We start from the raw sequence: 16,311 nt of genomic DNA, 5'->3' as shown, positions 1-16,311 counted from the left end.
ACGCCAGTCCAAGCATACGTTAAGTGCTTCCCCTCTGCGTAAGCAAGCCGTAAGAGCTACTCTGGCAGCTACCGTACCTGCCAGACCTCGACCTGAGATCACGATCAGCGACGATTTGTAACACGACTCTTGGAATATTACGAGTTATGCGCGCCTTTGGGAGTTCTCTTATTCTTCGCAATACCCCCAGTCTTCACCTTCCTCTTCCCCTCTGTTTTTACGAAGCATCGAAAGATTCACCGTCTTGTAACCCCACCATGTTTACTATCCGCATCATAAACCCGGCGTTGCTGTTTGCTTATCCCTATCTTGTATGGCTGATGGGCAAGAATGGACTGGCTGGGCTGGGTAGTTTTGTCTGTACGGTGGTTGCAGCGTCAGCGAACAGGATCTTGAGAGAGCACATCTGCGTGCTCAGCTCTTGCGTAGCAGCTATCAGCTGTCCGATACCGAATGCATTCGGGTTTAAAAGCCTTTGTCATGAGTATCGCGAAATCAATGATTGGTTGCGACAGTCGCAATTGACCAAGAGCATGTGAGAACGGCCCCCCACGTCATGCCGCCACTCCGCGGACCCCCACCCAACGCAGCTCACTCCGCCTCGGTGCGCCTTTCAACTTTCGACATTTGTCGCGTGCCGCGTGCTGACATACGTCTTTCGTGTTCTCCTCTCTTTCGCAAACCAGCTTTACAAGATGTTTGTACTTCAATAGCCAAATTTGCACCATGTCTTGGTCTGATGGCGCCATACCGCCATGACTGTACAGCGAACGCAGTGCCTATCGTTACTTTTTGTCAGCAACCAACGTTCATGAGACAACCCCTCACTCATTCTACAAGGTCAGTCGACATATTGCTAGCATACAAGATATCCGGAGGTCACCTCTCAAGCACCCAACATGTGCAGATTCATGGTGTGTATGCAGCTGGAATTACAGTAGTGTGCACGAGGCTCACAAACTTCAGGTATACAAAGGCAAAGACGAGATTCTGCTGTCTGAGCTCATCCTGAATCCCTCGCACTCGATTCTCACACAGTCGTTCGACTCGCGCCTTCGGTTGGTCCGTTCACTCCTGCTGCGACACCGGAGTAGCTTCGACTCACATACCACAGGACCGTCGGCGCCCTCATAACGGCGATGGCTTTGGCATTGGCTACTACACTTCGCCCTCCCTTGGCCCTGAGCCTTGCGTATTCACATCCACGATCCCAGCATGGAACTGCATCAATTTGTCGCGCATCGCGTCTAAGACGACCTCCTCCCTCCTCTTCGCCCACGTCCGCGCCACAACCGAAGGCAACCTGTCCGAACAGAACTGCCACCCCTTCTCGCACAAGCGCCTTATGTTCATGCACAACGGCGGTATTGGCTGCTTCAAGCAGATCAAAAGGCGACTGGCGATGAGCTTGAATGAGCAGTGGTTCACACTCGTGCAGGGCTCAACAGACTCAGAATGGGCATTTGCTCTATTCTTAGATTCCCTGGACAAGGCAGGTGTATCGCCTGACTCTGAACCAGGGCCAGGCGGGTTTGGACACTCGGTGTTGCGCAAGGCTATACTAAAGACGATCGAACGCATCAATGGCTTCATTCGCGACGTGGTAGGGGAGGAAAACATGGGCAACGAGGACAGCAGAAGCCTGCTGAACTTCGCAGTTACAGATGGAGAGAGCGTCGTCTGCACGCGGTATGTGAGCTCCACGACCGACGAAGCCGCAAGCCTGTTCTTCTCAAGCGGCACAAGCTGGAAACAGCTCAAAGGCGAGCACAGCTCAGACAGCGGGAGATCAGAAGACGAGGACAGAAATTATGTCATGGAGCGCCGTGACAAAGGCTCAGACATCGTGCTTGTTGCCAGCGAACCGCTCACATTTGAGCGGGGTACGTACGCCTCCTTGAACTCACACGCGCGGCACTGACATTTGCTTAGACAACTGGGTCACAGTCCCCACAAACAGCACCCTCACCATCTCCAAGCAGACGGTCATGATCCACCCCATCATCGACAACTTCTACTCGGCGAACCCTGCGCACGAACGATCCGCCGGCTTCGCTCAGGCGAAGGGACAGACGGTCACAGGGCCAGACAAGCGCGTCTTGACAGATGCAAAGACACCAGGCAGCGGCGCTGAGAGCCCGCACAGGAGCCTGAACGCAGATGACCCTGTCAGCGGGGCCATTCGGCGACTGCGGGTGGAGTAGCACTCCGCATTCAGAGCCAGAGATTAATGCTGAGAGAAATGATTACACACTACTTCGTCCTCCGAAATTAACACGCCCTCAACGCTTCACTATATGCCAGACCCATAACTTCCCCCTACCTACTACCCTTGCCCCGCCTCAACAGCCCTCTTCAAGTCCACGTTGAACCCCTCCCACCCCTTGCGCGTCTTCTCCTTCATCCCCGCACTCTTGGCAATCGCTCCATCGCTATAAAGCAGTCCCCCGAGCAGGCCAGTGAATTTCTCCTCCTGCATGAATGTCGTCCCGCCTGGTGTGGTTTGGGAGGGCGTCCAGTGGAAAGTGTGTGTGCCGGTGAATATGAGAGGAACACTGCCGGTCCAGGCGAAGAGTTCGGGAGTGTTGGTCTGGGGTATGTTAGTTGAGAGGGCAAGAAGTGACATGGTGCGCATGTGGGCTGGGTAAGGAAACAAGGGAGGTGTTTAGTCATGGAGACTGGACAGAGAACACGAGTGGAGATGGGTGTAGAGGCAAGAATGTGCGGGGAGCTTACCACTATACTACCCGCGAAAGTTGGCGAGTTCGTGATCTTGATGGAGACTTTGTCGCCCTTCTGTAGTTCTATTCCGGGCCTGGGGCTGTCGACTTTCTCGAAAAACCTGCTGTAGGATGGGAGAGCGGAGAAATCTAGGAACTAAGTGTGTCAATACTGCAGTCTCAAAAGGCACATTTGCGAGAGTCCTAATCGTAGTCTGTGGGGAAATGTACCTTCGCGCGAACTGCCTCTGGCGATGCGTTGATCTCGATGCTTGCTCGTAGGACGTTCGACATATTGATCTGTAGGTTCACTGCGTCTTTCAGGTGCGGCGCTTGCGAGAGGGCTCAAATAGTAGGTAATACTGTGTTGAAATGCTTGGTGCCATTTTGTTGTGATTGTATGGTTATCATATATATCTCGCCCTCTCCGTGAGCACGACACCAGCGACAGGGGTTGGTGGCTGCTTATTATCCCATAACCGCAGTTATTTCACAAGCGTGGGGCGCAGCCCTGGGATCACCTGTCCTATCACGCTTCCACGAGTTCCGTCGCGAGGTTTTTCTGATGCTTTGTAGATTTAGGTGCAGCGATCAAGGCCGGCGGAGAGTTGTTGTCGTTGGTGAGGCCGAGTCGGGGGAATTATTGGTCCGACTGCGTCTCGAAACGGGCTTTTCACTTACATCTGCGCAAGGTCATGATCGCAAGCTCCAGTTGTGGTATCGGCCGATGAATGGGTCTGTTATCATCTTCGTTTCTTCACCAGTAGTTCAGCGGGACCGACCTTGTAAATCCACAATACATTGTTACGTTGACTATAGTTATCGTTCTTGCATCTCTACATGAATCATTGCCACGGGTATGAGCCATTCCGCCATTGTTCTTCAAAGCATCAATCAAATTTCAACTCCCTTGACCTCATAGATTGCCTTTTCTTGGTACCAGCATCCTGCTGGCTCGACACGTCATTGCTCTGATTACGTCCTTTGATGGACGATCTAGAACTTGGAGACTTGAAGCATTCTTTTCGCAGAAAAGATTCTACTCTTGAGGGTGCAAACCACATGCCTGATCAGTTCGCGGCATACAATACCACAAAATCATCATATGTGAGCTCATAATGGTGCCCAGGATCAAGATAGATGATAGAGACTGCCGGTTGACAGCTACCTTCAAGACGTTTCCGTCTTCCTTGTCCAGTCTGTCTTATTTCCGAAGAATGCCTTGACTCTGCTGTCTGGTTCGGCTTCAGTGCCAGTGTTCGTGTCGTCAATATTGTCGCCCTTCATCAGACCAGTCTTTTCATCGTCGCAGACATCGACGATGATCTGACAGAACTCCACCCAAGCCTCTGACAGAATATCGAGGCCCCTTTTTTTTTCGGCCTTAGATAAGCAACTGTATTCAATGCTCCAGCGTGCAAGTTGCTTCCAGCTATAGAGTGACATTGTAGGAGCACCTACCATTATCTGGTAGAATTCGTGGTTCATCGAATTACTGCAGTCAAAGTCAGAAAATATCATCTCAGATAATCCGCACCGCACTGTTTAGACTTACGTGAACAGGGAAGGGTTGTCACTATTGACTGTGCAGGGGATACCTGCTGCGAGGAGCTCCGGAAACGGGTGCTCCTTGATATTTCTGCAAAGGTGCAGTAGCTCATTAGAGATGGGGCAAAGCTCGACACAGATGCCCTTTTGTCCAGGTTTCCGTCTGAACTTATCGACCAGGTGCGGATGCTTCATCAGCGCAAACCCATGGCCGATACGTTCAGCTCCTAGAGCAACCGCATCGTACAGATTAGATTTGCTTGGATCGCCCGAGCCGCCCGTGTCTAGTAATGATTCGCCGGCATGGAACAATAGCGGAATATGAAGTTTCTTAGCTTTGCACGTCTCCTTGAACGCAACGAGCTCCTCTTTGTAGAAGCCGATGTGGTTAGGTCGATCTTCGGCACCAACAAGGTCAAATCCTGCACAATGTCAGCGGGGCCATGTGACGAAATCTGTGTCGGATGTCTTACCACAGATTAGACCTGGAAATTTTTCTTTCAGCTCGATGCACTGCTTCATCTCTTCCCGCATCATCGTTTTTGGAATCGAACGAGGCGTGCAGTATACGATCTTCAGACCAAATGGGAATTTGTCCAGCTGACCTCTTTTCTTGAGCTCTTCTTGCTTTTTTACATAGCCATCGATGACCATCTGCATCTGTTCGGCGTTGGTGATCTTACCCTTGCCGTCGTTGGTAGGGATGAACTTGTCAAGCAACATCGGTCGAAGCTCCGCATACATGACTTTCTCTTCTATCATCTTGTCGATAGCTTTACCGATGTACCACTCGTAGACTTGCTGGTAGTTCAAAAGACCTTTGAAACATCTTGTAGCTTGGTTGAAGCGCGCCCAAACCCTGCAAATTGGTTAGTGACAACCGAGTGATTTCAACACCGCACAAATAGCATACCCGTTGACAGTCTGTGACTCTCCATACGCTTCTCTTGGACTCAGGATCATCTTTGACTTGAGCCAGTTCTCAGCAGCGTTCAGCTTCACGGGTCCGGAATTCTCAGGACAGCATCCGCGAACGGGCTTGTCCGCGTTGTTTGGCTCAGTGTCTAAATGCTGACCATAGCGTTTGGGAAACTTCTCCGTCTCCACATTCTCGATGAATTTCTCCTGGAAAAGCTTCCAGCTCATCCAGATCTCCGCTTGCTTGTCTTTATCCCTCCAATTAGTTGCCGTGCCAGGGTATCTTGGCGAGAAGATATCAACATCCAGATTGACCGTGTTGGGATCGAGAATATTGAAGACCATCTCAGTCTCGTCGAGATCGCTGTCTTGCAGCAAGGGCATGATGCTTCGTATGTAAATGTTGTCCATTCCCTGTGCTTGCTCTAAAAGTCGTTCGGGGTTGAGCTCGGCATTGAAATGGAGGTGCAAGAGAGCACCTTTTGGTACAATCTTAGCTATCTCAAATAGCTTGCTCAAAGTGTCGATGTGTTTCTTGTTTGTCAAGAACTGCCCACCCATGTCCAAGGTACCAGGGGCAGGAAGAGCCTCTGAAGGGAGGTTACCAAAAGTCACTCTTCGCTCATACTCCCGAATGGCATGTATGATGGTTGCCGCCCTTTGTTCGATCGCCTCGACTTTTGACTTGGACCTCGATGTGCCTTTGGGTCTTACATCACGATCCCAGGCGTCGGCCTCCTCTCTCCTCACCAAATCATCGCGCTCTCTGTCATAGACTTCCACGAGACTGGTACGCTCAAGGTTCCGTTCAAAGGTGCTTCGAATGTCCATATGATCGATCTCCATAGGTTCCCCTTTCTCTTTCACTATTGGGGCTTGAGACGCTGCTTTTTTTCTGTTAGGCAGCAGACCAGAAGCTCTTCTTTTCTTTCTTGGAGAGTCAGCTACCGTCATGTTTGGCCCCTCGCTCTCCCCCGGAGACTTGTGTCTTCTACGTACAGGGCTACTATCATCAATCAGTGGCTTATTCTTTTGCAGGGATAACACGCGTCCCTGCGGCAAAGGGGCGAGACTCACAATGGTGCCAAACACTTCGTCAACCACGTGGGATCAGACTTTTCAGAATCACTCAAAGCTTTCGTTTCTCCGTCAGTTGGCATGTCGTTACCGGTGTATCATGCCGGTGAATGCAAGCTTTAGAATCTGCAGGTCCAGTCGATGAGCAGGTTACACAAGTATATTGTGCTGCTGCCTTCACCGGTCAAGACCTTAAAGTCGAAGACTAAAACTGATGACGACCGCCAACTTTTGTGTTCACGCAAAGTCTTCTGCTCCCAAAAGGCGGTGACTATGTGTGGCAAGGTGCCCGTCGATGAGAGGCCGCAGTCTAACCAGGCGCAACGTAAGGCGTTGTAGTACTAATCCAACGTGATCCGCTTCTCGGCCTGAGTAATAGTTAGTACCATTCTTTGAATTATCGCTATGGTGTCCCAGCGCAAGGGTGAGGCATTGTGGGGGACTGCGCCCTCCTAGTGTACCAGGTAGAAAACAAGGCTGACTCTATCGCAAGACCTGATGCCTTGCAACATGACTTTGTTTGCAGATGGATGTCGCAACTTGCAACAGACAACAGAAAGACAAGTGGTACTAAGTCAAGGTCTTTTCCATCATCAGGACATGGTCCTGCTAACTCTCCAGACAACGAATCCAAAGCTGGCAAGAGCAGGGAGCCGTTGCGTGCCCGAAGGCCTCAGGCACAGATGGAAAGAGCACCCACGTACATCAGCACACTTTATTTCGGCGCTTCTGGTTCTTCTCTTCGCAGCTCGCAATTTATGCGACAATACTCCTGACAACTTCTCGAGCGCAGGCCAGTCGTGCGTTCGGTTGTCGATACTTGGTGTTTCAACAGTCGCCAGGCTGGGCGCGTGCGGCTGCGATATTGGTCGTACAGTCGATGGGCGGGCGATCAGAGAGGTCAAGCTCCACAGTCGAGGCGCAGCGTTTCAACACACGCCAGACGACGCAACGGTAGAGCGGGACTATGTTAAAGTTGATGCTCAATGTCAAATGCTGGGCTATGTGCAGTGCGGTCTCCGGCGCGAACCTAGTAACCTGGCAACCAAGTTGTCAGCTCTCCTGCCCCTCACCTCGCTGAGGCACGTCAGTGGTCCAATAATGAACGCCGCCCAGGCGTCAACCGCTGAGGCTGTGAAGCGCACCAACTCCCGTGCTCCTCGAATGAGAACTGATATCGCTGCACCTGGTCACCGGACTGCTGCCGACTTCCTGCTTGTGCCGTAGAAGCTCTTCGCCTTCATGCTCGTGGGACGATTCCTGCAGAGAACATTTGCATTTTGGCCCCCAACGCCAAGCGACTCAAAATGATTTCCTTTTTGCACAGCTCTCATGCCTCGTCATCTCTTTTAAGCCCCAGGTGTACATTTTGGCGTCTTGCCGTCATATAGGATCCCAGCCACATCCGTCTCCACCCATGATTCTCTCCCGCGCCGTATTGCACTGTCTTCTAAAGTCGCCCTTGTTCACACAGCCGCCACGCCAGTCTTAGCTCAGGATGCATTGGCTCCAGACTGAGGAGGACGGGACCTATAGCTTACAATCGCTTCAACTTGATATCGTCGGTTTCCTAGCCATTCTCGGAGAAGGTTCAGTACTCGCCAACGCGCAAGTCTCAACTCTCTCCGCATGGATTTTTCTCCCGCGCCTGATTCCCGCCCCCCAGGCACTTATGCGCCCAACACGACCATTAGACCTCGAATCGGTCAAGGGTAATGTCTCCGGTGTATGGTCAGGCAACGACAGAGATCATATCAACCACATTGGGAACATTATCTGGTGAGTGACCTTACAGTCCGTCCCAACGCTAGCGCGTACAAGACCTCTTCCCCACATCTTGGGTCCCAGACAGTTCATCTAGTAGTGCTCGGCGTTTCTTCTGATGCTAACTGCCGCGCAGCAATGCCAACAACCTTTCAAGTTTCTCCGTTCGCGTCGTTGAGATCAAACGCATCAACGAGGACCCAATCAAGGCAAAGGAATTTGGACCCCTCACATATGTCGCATGGCTCGGCTTTACTCTCTCTGCGATGCTGTTAGGACTGTCAATACATCTACACGATGGCATGTCTATCATTGCTACTGTACTCCTCTCGCTGCTATCTAGTCTAATCGGCCTGGGCAACTACTGGACTCTTCGACTTCCGAAACGTAAATCTGTAGACCAACAAAAGCAAAGCGGGCGAACGTTGTATTTTGGGCCCTCTAGGAGTAAAGGCAACAACAAGATCGAGGACAAGCAGAGCAAGAGCGGCACAAGTTGCGAAATTGCGATGGCAGAACAAGGCGACAACAGGAAGAGGGTCGAAGACCATGCACCCCCCGGAGACATGGTGATCAGATACCCAAAAGGTAGCTTTCTTGTTGTTCGTTGCCACGAGGATGTTGCCCGCGAGCTCTACTTCGCACCAGAAGAGATTGAGTATCTGGTCGAAGACGCATGGATCTACCGCCTTCTCAGTCTAGTGGGCACCATGATGTTGATGGGGGGTGTGATTTGTCTCGCCAACGCCAGGATCGAGAGCCAAATTGCATGGGCGGGCTCGTATATGCTGCTTGGGTCCGCCTATTGGATCGTCGCTGCGCTGCCACAAAAGGTGCATTGGGACACCTCGTGCTACTCGGTTATCTCAGAGGCCCTCTCCGACTCCGTGCCATACAAGAAATATCCATATTCGAAAAGTAAGTCGTTCACCGAGGCGTTGTGGAAGGCTATAGTGGCGAGCAAGGATGCGACTTGGGTCCGACGGGAAGACCATTGCCCAGATACGGCGGTCTGGGACGATTGGCTTCATATGGCGAGATCATGCAGTAGAGAGTATATGAATCCTATGAACGATGAGGATTTCCAAAAGGCAGGAAAAGCAAAAGCTGAACATAAGACCTGGCAGATCCCTGATTGGGATCCAGTCGGGTATCTCCAATACTTGCTCAAGAAAGAGAAGGAAAGCAAGAGGCCGAAAGGCAAATCCGGACTGGACGCCCACAATCAGGTGTTGCAGAACATGAACAACAACCAGCAGAACATGCAACAGAACCCCCAGCAGACCATCCAGCATGACACGCAATTATGAAACGACATCACGATTACGAACTACACCCATCACGATGGCATGATAGAACATGGAACACGCTCAGTAATTTTGAGCATGTACCATTTGCTTTTCTTGAACGATGATTTTGCAGCTAGCATGTATAGCGTTCTGAGCGTACCTTCAATGTGTATCATTATGCGGATTATCCGCTCAAATTCGGCGCGGTCATGATTCCATGTCATTAATACAATCGCCTTTTGGCCCATCTTACCATTCCTTGTTAGCTCCACCAGTTTGATGGTCCTCTGTAGCCGTTCATTCGGCATCAATCCCCCTACTACAAAGCGCATGGTATTTACCTGTCATATGCTAGCCTGTGATATGGCAAGGATGACCGCGCCCTCATGGGAAACACACAACCCGCATGACCAAATTTTCAGGTAGCGCTCTTCCAACGCTGCTCGTATTCCACCTTTCTCATCACGACTTCCCTCAGCCACTTCTCTAGGTTCTGGCTCTGCATGGCCCCATCGACCTCCATGCTATCACCAAGGCTCACACCACCCTGATCTTCCTCCTTGCAGCAAATCTCCTCTGCCATCTCACAGGCCTCCTCCCACTCTTCATAGCTGAATTTCCCATCGCTCTCATTCAGCAGTAACCGCCTGTCACCGCTGAACGCAAAGACATGGGTCGATCGAATCGGTTTCGCGCGCAGTAGCTCGTTCGCTGTCGGTGTGAGAAGTGGCGTTGAGCTCTTCGTTATGTGCGAGGGGTAGGCGACGAGTACGGAGGTAAGTGTTGTAGAGAGTGGTATCGACGCAGACAGCAAGCTGAGGAATGCTGTGTGGAGGAGGTGCGGTAAAAGTGTGAGACTGGTGTTCACACCTGCCGAAGTGTCTTCTTCTGGCAAGCTCCGCACTTGCAACGTGATTTGGACAAGTGTGCGGGGGATGAGCCGCGTGAGGATTATTGAGCGCAGTGTGTTGTAGAGGAGCGTTTCGAGATGGCGCTCACGAGGTGCTGCAGATAAATTAATACAGTAACTCTCTCTGTATGACAGTTGGTTTCATGCACTTACTTCCTACACCAGCAGAAGGCCTGATGTTGACTTCTAATGTTGCTTCTTCTGGCTGCTCATCGCGGCGCTGTACTTCTATGGGACCATTGACGGCCCCAATGATGGCGTAGCCATTATGCGTATATGTTGCCGAGCCGTCTGCACGGTTCAAATGTGTGAGTATGGCTCCGGGCGCAACCATCGTTAACGTATTCAGGGTGCTTTAATGTTGCAAACTGAATCTCGAAGATGAGATCACCAATGCGACTTCCCAAACTTTTGGTGGATCCGGAGCTCGGGTCAGAAAGTGGCAGGTGCGCTGGGCCGAGGTGCAGCTGAAAGCTGGCGATCATCAAGTGCCAGCGTATCAGCCTCCGCAACATTGTTAACATTGCTGGATTACATCAGCCCAAAGTCCGTCAAGAACTTCTCACATATCATTGTGAGATCCGTTTCCAAGGTTCATATCATGGCAGGCTCATCGCGTGGTGCAACCAAGCGGCTCATGACCGAGCTGCAGACCTACCAGAAGGACCCAAATGAGGAGCTACTGGACCTTGGGCCGGCAGACGAAGATGTGATGCACTGGAGAGCAGTCATGAAGGGCGTAGAAGGCACAGCATACGAAGGTATGTCTTGTCCTAGGTCGCTCTTTTCCTCTGCGTCGACATTAGAGCAACATCCCTTCCCACTTCATCACTGACTGTTTACAGGCGGCACATGGCTCCTCGATATTCACATCCCCTCCACATATCCCAACTCGCCTCCCTCCATCCGCTTCATCACACCCATCTGCCATCCGAACGTCGACTTCAAGACCGGCGAGATTTGCCTCGATCTCCTCAAGACAAACTGGACACCCGCATACACCATCGCCACGACAATGACAAGCATACATCAACTTCTGACAAGCGCAGAGCCGGACAGTCCACTCAATGTTGACATTGCGCAGTTGTTCAGACAGGGCGATTACGTGGGCGCTGAAGCGCTGATCAGGTTCTACACGGAGACTGAGAGGTATACTGGCAGAGCAAGATGATAGCGTGTGGTGGCTCTGCAGGCCATGGAGACTGTACAAAAAGGCGCCAGTGTCGGTGCTTAATGCTCGCATTTACAATCCATAATCATTTGCAAGCTTGGGGCCTTGAAGGACACGGACCCTGGAGCTAAGACTGAGAGGTTTTAGAGACCATGAGATGTGTGGATTGAGGTGAAAGCTCGGGTTTGTGGAGACAGCATTTCTTTACGAGATGATGCCGATTTGGTATGCCGTCACGAGGCTTTACGACACACGAAGTCCTGGCATCGGTCTTGACAAGTGGTGAAGATGATTTTTTCGAGTACATTTTTACCTTGAGATGAGCGGTACGAGCTGCGAGAATTGCGCGTGTTTGTGCTACTACCGATTGGGGCTTTCCACGATAGATTGTGACCCCTGGTCAGGCATGTGGACCGAGGTTGGCGGCATTGACCGACGTCGCATGGTTGTCCAGTATATTATTCTCAATGGTTCCAGCGCAAGGTTGGCTTCTCCAACCTTCATCAAATGGGCTCATCATACGACCAATAGCCAACAGCTAGCCTTGTTCTTGTTCACTACACTTTTCGCGCCCGTAGTCGCGCGCTACGATCACCTTCTGCCATCTAGATTTCAGCCTCAATTTTGAGCGGGAGCTAGTGACCTGCAGGTGTTGAGGACGGACGCCAGCCAAGTCTGCCTGGACCGCGCGGAGCTATACTACGGAATGATGACTTTCCGGACGTGTATCGAAAGAGTGTAAGAGGGGTGTCGGGGTAAGTTTGGATAAATTGATCCTTAGTTCTAATACTGGTATTCGAACCCTAAAGCGGTGCCTCTCCGCGGCACAATCCGCAGTCTACAGCCAGCCACATAAGACTAGGGTATGGAAATCCAGTGCGCGCATGACTTTTGCCAATGCTGAGTGATCTTGACGTCCGTTGGTACTACTGCGATGACACATCGCTGAACAACGAATCCTAGACATCCGCGCGCCCGCCCCACAGGAAGTCTACCCCTTCAGCTACAAAGCGGACGCCACCGACCAAGCTTCAGGATGAGTTCTCAGTCCTAACTCGCGACCAGCAGCGTTTTCTAGGCGCTCAAGCGCCACACTGCGAACTGGCTGTGTCTGTCTGGCTCTGTGCACATGTGACATGTGTGCGTGAGAGTTCGCGAGTGGGGTAGAAATGCGTATCCTCGTAGGCATGGTTGAGAAAATGAGAGTGATGAATGATGTTGGGGCTGTTGTGGTCGTTCAACCGCCAGTTACATTCCAGTGTGACCGTCGCCAGCCATGTGTTGAAGTTGTCATCGTGCCGTAAAGAGCAGCTTCACCAAGCGGAGTGCCAAATTTGGGAACAAGTCGCGTGCAAAATGCCGAGTGCCGTCCTTCCACATTGGCTGCGAGAGATTCTGAGGTCTTGCACCGGAACGATGGCGCTGGTAGAGGGTAGTACATGGGATCGTACGGTCCAGGCAATGCCTGTGGCGGTGAGACCCACGGCAAGATAGGTTCCTCGGTGTGTTTGAGGATTTCTAGCTTCAAAGAGTTGAGGTAGTTCTTGTGATCGCTTTCCCATTGGTTGTGGCACGTCGCGGAGTCCTGTCTTTCGAGTAAAGGCTTGATCATGGGCTTCTCTGAAGTGTCTATACTGGCATCGATAGTCCGGCTTTGCCTCTGCGAAATGTAGATGACAACGGTCAAGATGACGGTAGCGGTGGCTAATACAACCAGAAAGGCCTGGAGGAGCCGGCTCTGCTTAAAATTCGATATAATCTGTCCCGCATCTTGAAACTTCTCATGACCTGAGAGCGGTGGCATAGTGGTAGGAAGAACGAAGAAAACTGAAAGGCTCAAGAGCCTAAGCACAAGCGAGCGCGTAGGCGAGGTGAAGTGGTGTGCTGCAGGCATCCGAAGCTATGAACCAGTCAGTACGGGGTACAGAGAGGATTGTCACTCCTTTCATAGAACTCACATAGAAGCGCGGGAGAGTCGTTGGCATAAGCACTAGATTGAGACGCTCTGTCTGTGTCAGTGTAGAATACTTGCGTGCGTATTCCTAGCCATAAGATCGCCGCAAGGGTATCTCCAGATGAATTATTGAAGACGGATGCTTTGTCAAGAACGAGCAGTGCGCCAGCTTCTGTTTATGAAGCTACAGCGGCAGTTGGGCGGCACCCTAGCCATCATACTAAGGGGCTACCCGCACGGCGGAACATTAGCAGAGGTAGGATCCTTCATCGTGGTACACTCGCGCTGATGATGGCGAGGTAGTTTGCGTTGCCATGATCGACATACAAAATGTTTGTGTTGCTCAGCTGCAACGACTCGCGCCCTTGGGAACATTGCAGCAGTAGGGTGCTAGGGTAGGCATGGTGTGGTTGGTTTCAGCAGCTCAGCCAGTATCTGGAGTCTTGGATACGACTTGGGGAGCGATTTCAGCTGAGAACGAGCGATGGCGTCCACTGTGGCTTAGTTGGACGCGTTTAGCCTGGTCGAGCTCGGTCGCAACTGCCAACGGCGACCTGACATCAGCACATCTACGCGGAGAGCTCTACCGCCACAAATCAGCTTTCTCCGATCTGGCGAGCTTGAAACTTGATTGTTCGCATTCTATTTTGCGCGACGCATCGCCATCGACAGCCTCAGCTTCGGACAGTGGGCGCCAACCGAACACTACCGCACCAAGTAACGCGCCTCGAGGCTTTGCGCATCTCCGTGCTCTTCATGCGTTACGCCTTCGATACATGAGCGGGTACCAGCCAAATGAATGATGTTGCAATTCATTTCACCAAGTGCGGGGATCCTGCCAGATGAAGCTGCTCTGAGTAAAGCTTTAAGCCAGTAACTGCCATGTGAAGAGATTCTTCGCAAACCCCACAGCGTAGCGGCTCCAGTGCGCGAGATAGCTTGGTGGCTACCGTCATCTGCAGCTCCGTGATCTTGGGCGACCCAGAAATATCCTTTGAGCGGCCCAAGACCTGCGTGCACCTGGTGTCGTGACACCATACTAGGATCGTACCTGTTATTGCAGGGGCTAGCGAGATCTGATACCTTAGCGACCGTTGGAGATGCAATCGAAATCGAATCATCGAAACAGAACTGCTGCCCACGGCTCGGACTTGCATGGCTTCACAGGATGGCTCTACAAGACGAAGTTTGGTTCATTGACACCCATATTGTGAGCGTTTAACCCGCTTACGAGCTCCCATCACCTTGTTCAATTTTCAGTCGAAAGCGAAGCCGAAGCCGAATTCGATAAGCCCACTTTGTCCTGCACACAGTTCCTGGTTCAACAGCTGGCCAAAATCTCATAGGTGTCTCATCTTAGGAGTGCGGTCATTGCGATCATTTGCCTCCCCGGCCTCTCCGAGACGCGACAACGCGGGAGCCCTGACCATTAATTACTCGGATCTTCCATGGGGCTACCCAACGCACAGCAATTCTTCGCGAAAGACCTTCGCATTAATTTCTTTAGATCTCTGCACACGTCAATCGTTTCTAGATTGCGAATAAACGTCGTGCCGCTTACGGGTCTCTAGTCTTTTCCGCGGGGACCCCCGAGCGGACGATTCGGACATGCCGTCCGTAAGGATTAGCTAAGGCTTGACCTCTGGAACATCGATCTACTGGTGCAAGCGTGGATGGGTATATCAGAAGCCAGTTCTTTACACCCACGCGTCGATTATGCTCTGCCATCGATCGTCAGCTGCATAACGTCTTCACGGCGACTCCGTGAATTCACATCACGTGACCCGCCACTTCCACTGCGCTTTCCGCTTTGGGCAATCGATCCTACGCAAAAGATCCAGAGTGCAGGAACCCTGTATACCGTCAAAACACGAGGCACATGGCCACTTTTGGCACGGCCACAATGCCAGCTCCGACTGTCTTGTAATGCAGATGTAGGCCCCATGTGCTTCGTCATCGCCTTTGTTCATTTTTCGCAGCATAAACTTGAAGTGTAAGCCCGGTTACTATGGTGTTGTGTTTCTTCGCTCACCGGTTGTGGTGGGCTCAGCCAGAAGTGCTCACTGCGTCCGGCATCTAACCGTGCACCGCCGCAGGTGTTACCAAATACCATGGGGGCGATCACCACGGGCTGTGCTGCTTGCTTTGGACGAACGACGCGTAGGAAGATAGTCTTGTGCACCTGGGCGTCCCTTAGAGTATACGTCACTTCAAGCGAGTCGAATCCTTCAGCGCACCAGCAGAGAGAAAGGATATACCTTTTGAGGCTAAGCGGGACAGAACTACTATCATCTGATTACTGACCAGCTGGCGGATGAGGATCTTGGTACTTGCAGTTTAACCATCGAACAACCAAGGGCGACCTTCGGGACGAAAGCTGCCTATTACATTCGAGTCTCCATGCTGACAGTGATCGCTCAAGCTGAGACTGACATCCTATGGGGACAATGCGAGATTACGTGTAAGTTTGGTGCTTGTTTCGGCACGTACCTCCCATTCCCTGACACTCACACAAAGATCCGCATTTTAGCTACACATACAGCAATCTTTAAACGTGAGTCAGCATCAGCAACCTTCGAAGTCGCTGGTACTTACGAATGTAGAGTCCATCGCCTTACAGATGTTTCAGACACCTGTCGCATTGAATAGAGCCTCTTAGCCTACAGTCCCTGTGTATCTTTGGCAGTATTTCAGGGCTGGTATCTTCATCTGGAATCGACTCGGAGATGTAGTAGGCCATGGAAGTAGCATCCTTTATCTTTTGTTTTGCAGGAGTTGCATACGTAGATTATGCTTCCCGCGATCGTCGGGTCCATGGGCTTTTCGTCAGATTCAATGCATGCCTGGCACGCTATGACAACATAAGTAGTCAGTGGTGTCACAGGGATATCGGACGATAGGTATAACCATAGAAATCTCCAGGCGGAGAGTAGTTTTTCGAGCACCGATCACAGAACGTG

General features: G+C 51.5%; 7 protein-coding genes across 7 annotated transcripts; 3 read left to right on the top strand and 4 right to left on the bottom strand.

Annotated features, from left to right (window-relative positions):
* Nucleotides 1–899: 899 nt before the first annotated feature.
* On the top strand, nucleotides 900–2,204 carry M421DRAFT_88472 (N-terminal nucleophile aminohydrolase; the record flags this gene model as incomplete). The annotated part of the gene is made up of 4 exons (XM_033597666.1): nucleotides 900–914; nucleotides 967–1,062; nucleotides 1,115–1,883; nucleotides 1,933–2,204. The coding sequence occupies 4 exons, from the start codon at nucleotides 900–902 to the stop codon at nucleotides 2,202–2,204; spliced, it is 1,152 nt and encodes a 383-aa protein (XP_033453453.1).
* A 122-nt stretch (nucleotides 2,205–2,326) lies between these two features.
* On the bottom strand, nucleotides 2,327–3,014 carry M421DRAFT_643 (uncharacterized protein; the record flags this gene model as incomplete). Its single annotated transcript, XM_033596139.1, has 3 exons — nucleotides 2,327–2,590; nucleotides 2,737–2,877; nucleotides 2,952–3,014. 3 exons carry the CDS (start codon nucleotides 3,012–3,014, stop codon nucleotides 2,327–2,329), a joined length of 468 nt encoding a protein of 155 aa, XP_033453452.1.
* An 876-nt stretch (nucleotides 3,015–3,890) lies between these two features.
* Nucleotides 3,891–6,032, bottom strand: M421DRAFT_642 (cat eye syndrome critical region protein 1; the record flags this gene model as incomplete). The annotated part of the gene is made up of 4 exons (XM_033596132.1): nucleotides 3,891–4,215; nucleotides 4,276–4,690; nucleotides 4,742–5,127; nucleotides 5,182–6,032. The coding sequence occupies 4 exons, from the start codon at nucleotides 6,030–6,032 to the stop codon at nucleotides 3,891–3,893; spliced, it is 1,977 nt and encodes a 658-aa protein (XP_033453451.1).
* Nucleotides 6,033–7,761: 1,729 nt separating this feature from the next.
* M421DRAFT_641 (uncharacterized protein) lies at nucleotides 7,762–9,337 on the top strand (the record flags this gene model as incomplete). The annotated part of the gene is made up of 2 exons (XM_033596116.1): nucleotides 7,762–8,042; nucleotides 8,164–9,337. The coding sequence occupies 2 exons, from the start codon at nucleotides 7,762–7,764 to the stop codon at nucleotides 9,335–9,337; spliced, it is 1,455 nt and encodes a 484-aa protein (XP_033453450.1).
* A 76-nt stretch (nucleotides 9,338–9,413) lies between these two features.
* M421DRAFT_415562 (uncharacterized protein) lies at nucleotides 9,414–10,591 on the bottom strand. Its single transcript, XM_033590745.1, has 2 exons — nucleotides 10,380–10,591; nucleotides 9,414–10,321 (listed from the first exon to the last, which is right to left on the bottom strand). The coding sequence occupies exons 1-2, from the start codon at nucleotides 10,558–10,560 to the stop codon at nucleotides 9,735–9,737; spliced, it is 768 nt and encodes a 255-aa protein (XP_033453449.1). The 5' UTR covers nucleotides 10,561–10,591; the 3' UTR covers nucleotides 9,414–9,734.
* A 236-nt stretch (nucleotides 10,592–10,827) lies between these two features.
* M421DRAFT_97412 (ubiquitin-conjugating enzyme) lies at nucleotides 10,828–11,397 on the top strand (the record flags this gene model as incomplete). The annotated part of the gene is made up of 2 exons (XM_033598502.1): nucleotides 10,828–10,987; nucleotides 11,072–11,397. 2 exons carry the CDS (start codon nucleotides 10,828–10,830, stop codon nucleotides 11,395–11,397), a joined length of 486 nt encoding a protein of 161 aa, XP_033453448.1.
* A 932-nt stretch (nucleotides 11,398–12,329) lies between these two features.
* Nucleotides 12,330–13,561, bottom strand: M421DRAFT_191636 (uncharacterized protein). Its single transcript, XM_033588001.1, has 2 exons — nucleotides 13,356–13,561; nucleotides 12,330–13,297 (listed from the first exon to the last, which is right to left on the bottom strand). Exons 1-2 carry the CDS (start codon nucleotides 13,380–13,382, stop codon nucleotides 12,635–12,637), a joined length of 690 nt encoding a protein of 229 aa, XP_033453447.1. The 5' UTR covers nucleotides 13,383–13,561; the 3' UTR covers nucleotides 12,330–12,634.
* Between the last annotated feature and the right edge of the window lie 2,750 nt (nucleotides 13,562–16,311).

This window comes from Didymella exigua (genome assembly GCF_010094145.1).
Source record: "Didymella exigua CBS 183.55 unplaced genomic scaffold M421scaffold_2, whole genome shotgun sequence".
Classification (NCBI taxonomy): Eukaryota; Fungi; Ascomycota; class Dothideomycetes; order Pleosporales; family Didymellaceae; genus Didymella; species Didymella exigua.
Note: the sequence above shows the minus strand (reverse complement) of the source record. Positions and strands in the feature narration are given on the sequence as shown.